The 2291-nt window shown below is 37.2% G+C and overlaps 1 protein-coding gene across 1 annotated transcript in view; it reads right to left on the bottom strand.

The window, feature by feature from the left end:
- LOC115250803 (neuroligin-4, X-linked-like) overlaps nucleotides 1-783 on the bottom strand; it is a 5531-nt gene extending 4748 nt beyond the window's left edge. Inside the window, 1 exon segment of the mRNA XM_029840962.1 lies at nucleotides 744-783. Coding sequence (XP_029696822.1) covers nucleotides 744-783 — 40 coding nt within the window.
- Between the last annotated feature and the right edge of the window lie 1508 nt (nucleotides 784-2291).

Genomic DNA, 2291 nt, shown 5'->3' with positions numbered 1-2291 from the left:
AGACGCTATATAAATAAAGATTGATTTGATTTGACAGCATCCCTTGTGGAAAGATGCCATGTTATTTTCAACTAGAAGGCCATCATTTTTCTGTTTTAAATGATGACTTAATGACTCTGGCGTGCTCGAAGTGTGATCAGTAGGATTCAAAAGTAGCTAAAGAAGGCTTATTTTTATCTCCTGGTAGCATTCTTTTAGTGTGGACAGAGTGGACACAACCCGACTCAGTTGTCATAGACAGTCAGTCTGAGAATTAAAGACTAGTGATGACTTTTACTATTTCAGAGTGTTAAATGACCCCAGAAGCGTTAGCCTGCCAAACAGAAACACAAAAGAAATTAAAGACTGCTTTGTCCTTGTAATGCTGTTTTGGAGTTTTTGTTTTTTTTAAATGCCACTCATGCATGTACTTTTGAATTCACTTTCTTCCATATTTAGCCAACTTTGAGCTGAGCTGACAAAATGAAAAGGGACTCTCATTCCAGCCAGATAATAGAATGAGACCTTTTCTAAATGGCAGAAATGAATCTGCACCACACAGCTCCACATTAATGCTCACAGGCTTCTCTGAGTCGGTGACCAACTGTCCATACCTGTTACAGATGCAATTTATACACATCAGTCGCTGGCTACGGCCAGTCGATAAAAGCTTAGGATCACCTTGTGACATGTAAATGAGGGTCCGTTAGTGTCATCAGACAGGCAGCACTAAATGAGCTTCATGATTTTCCGTCAGTGCCTACCTGATGCTGACGGCCCCAACAGAAACCTAATCGCCACCATTGCTGAAAACTCATTACACCTCAGCCGAGACCAAAGGACTACTGATGCCATCTCCGCTGTGATCTTTATTTTTCACTGACTGGTTAAATATCCAGCAACATCGACACACCAGGAACACATACCTCGGGGCAAAATTTCCCACACATACATTCACAGGTGTTTCCAACCCAGGGATTTTGTTTTATAGCTACCTATATTATGAAATTACCTTATAAAGCCCTAACTTTAACAATAAGTGAGTGATGACATTAGATGAGTATTATTTAAAAGCAACATACAAAATTATGCTATATAAGGGCTTGTCCAACATCACCCATCATCTACTAAATCCTAAGAGAGAGGTGGGTGGTGTTGTGGAAATTTTGCTAATTGTGGAACTGACACACAGGATGACTTGTGTTGAAATGAAGTTTACAGATCAGGAGAAGTGAAACCAACACAGCAACAGTTCATGCATGCAGCGCCAGCATTAATTCTGATAAGACATTCTTACCGAGAGGTTTATAAAGCAAATGGAAGGTCACCGGCTAGCATCAATGATACATGGTGCCAGCCGGTCTGTCGTTCACTATCCCAAACAGAAGATGCTAACCTTGGAGTAAAGGTCAACTCTACAGTACAACTTACATCTTAAAGGGAAGTAGTAATTTTCCTTCAGAGATGGCATCATAAATGTTTCAGAGATTATTTTTTTTAAAAGCCTTGCAGCAAAATGCTACATTACTAAAGAAATCAGAACTCACATATGGCTAAAGAAGAAAAAAGAGAAAATGAAAATAATTTAAAAAAACACCAAAAACAACAGCAATCAACCAAATATAAAACACAAATCACCTCTGAAGACTGTTTCGATTACTTTTATCAACAAATAACAGGACAATGAAGCAGCTCAGAGTAAGAAATTATATTTTTACAACTTCTCTGACAACATGACAGAAAAGATCTCTGGGCACATAACAACACAGCAATGCTGTAATAAGTAATATCCTGCAAGAATTATATTTTGGAGCAACTGGGGACTAGAAGTGATTTAAAACTGTTTCACTAAACACTGATCAATATTGATTATATATTTAGTATATCAATCTTGATATATATTTATATATCAATATTGACACAAACTGGAAAAAAAGAAGTAAAATTGGGAAGAAGCAACAACAAGGTAAGCTATTATTTACAGAAGCTGAGAGTGACACAACATTTATATACTGTATATTACTGTCATTTTTTTCATTGTAGCAACTTAGTATTTTTTTATCCTTTTAAAAACAGAGTCAGTTTTCCTGTGATAACAGTTTTTTTCTTTTCAAAATACCAAAGTCCCTACACCCGTTTATCAAATGGTAATAGACATCTAAACACAATTGAACAGGTTTTATTTTCAATAATGTGCACCTGTTCATTATACAACCCTCCATTCCCTACATCAGCTGTGGCTGTACGTCGCCTTCATGCAGACATATATATAGATGCTGCTGCTGCCCATTGGAGCCATTTGCCTACAGGAT

Source organism: Takifugu rubripes, chromosome 8, assembly GCF_901000725.2.
Source record: "Takifugu rubripes chromosome 8, fTakRub1.2, whole genome shotgun sequence".
Taxonomy (NCBI): domain Eukaryota; kingdom Metazoa; phylum Chordata; class Actinopteri; order Tetraodontiformes; family Tetraodontidae; genus Takifugu; species Takifugu rubripes.
The sequence above is the reverse complement of the archived record's forward strand: the minus strand, read 5'-3'. Positions and strand labels throughout refer to the sequence as shown.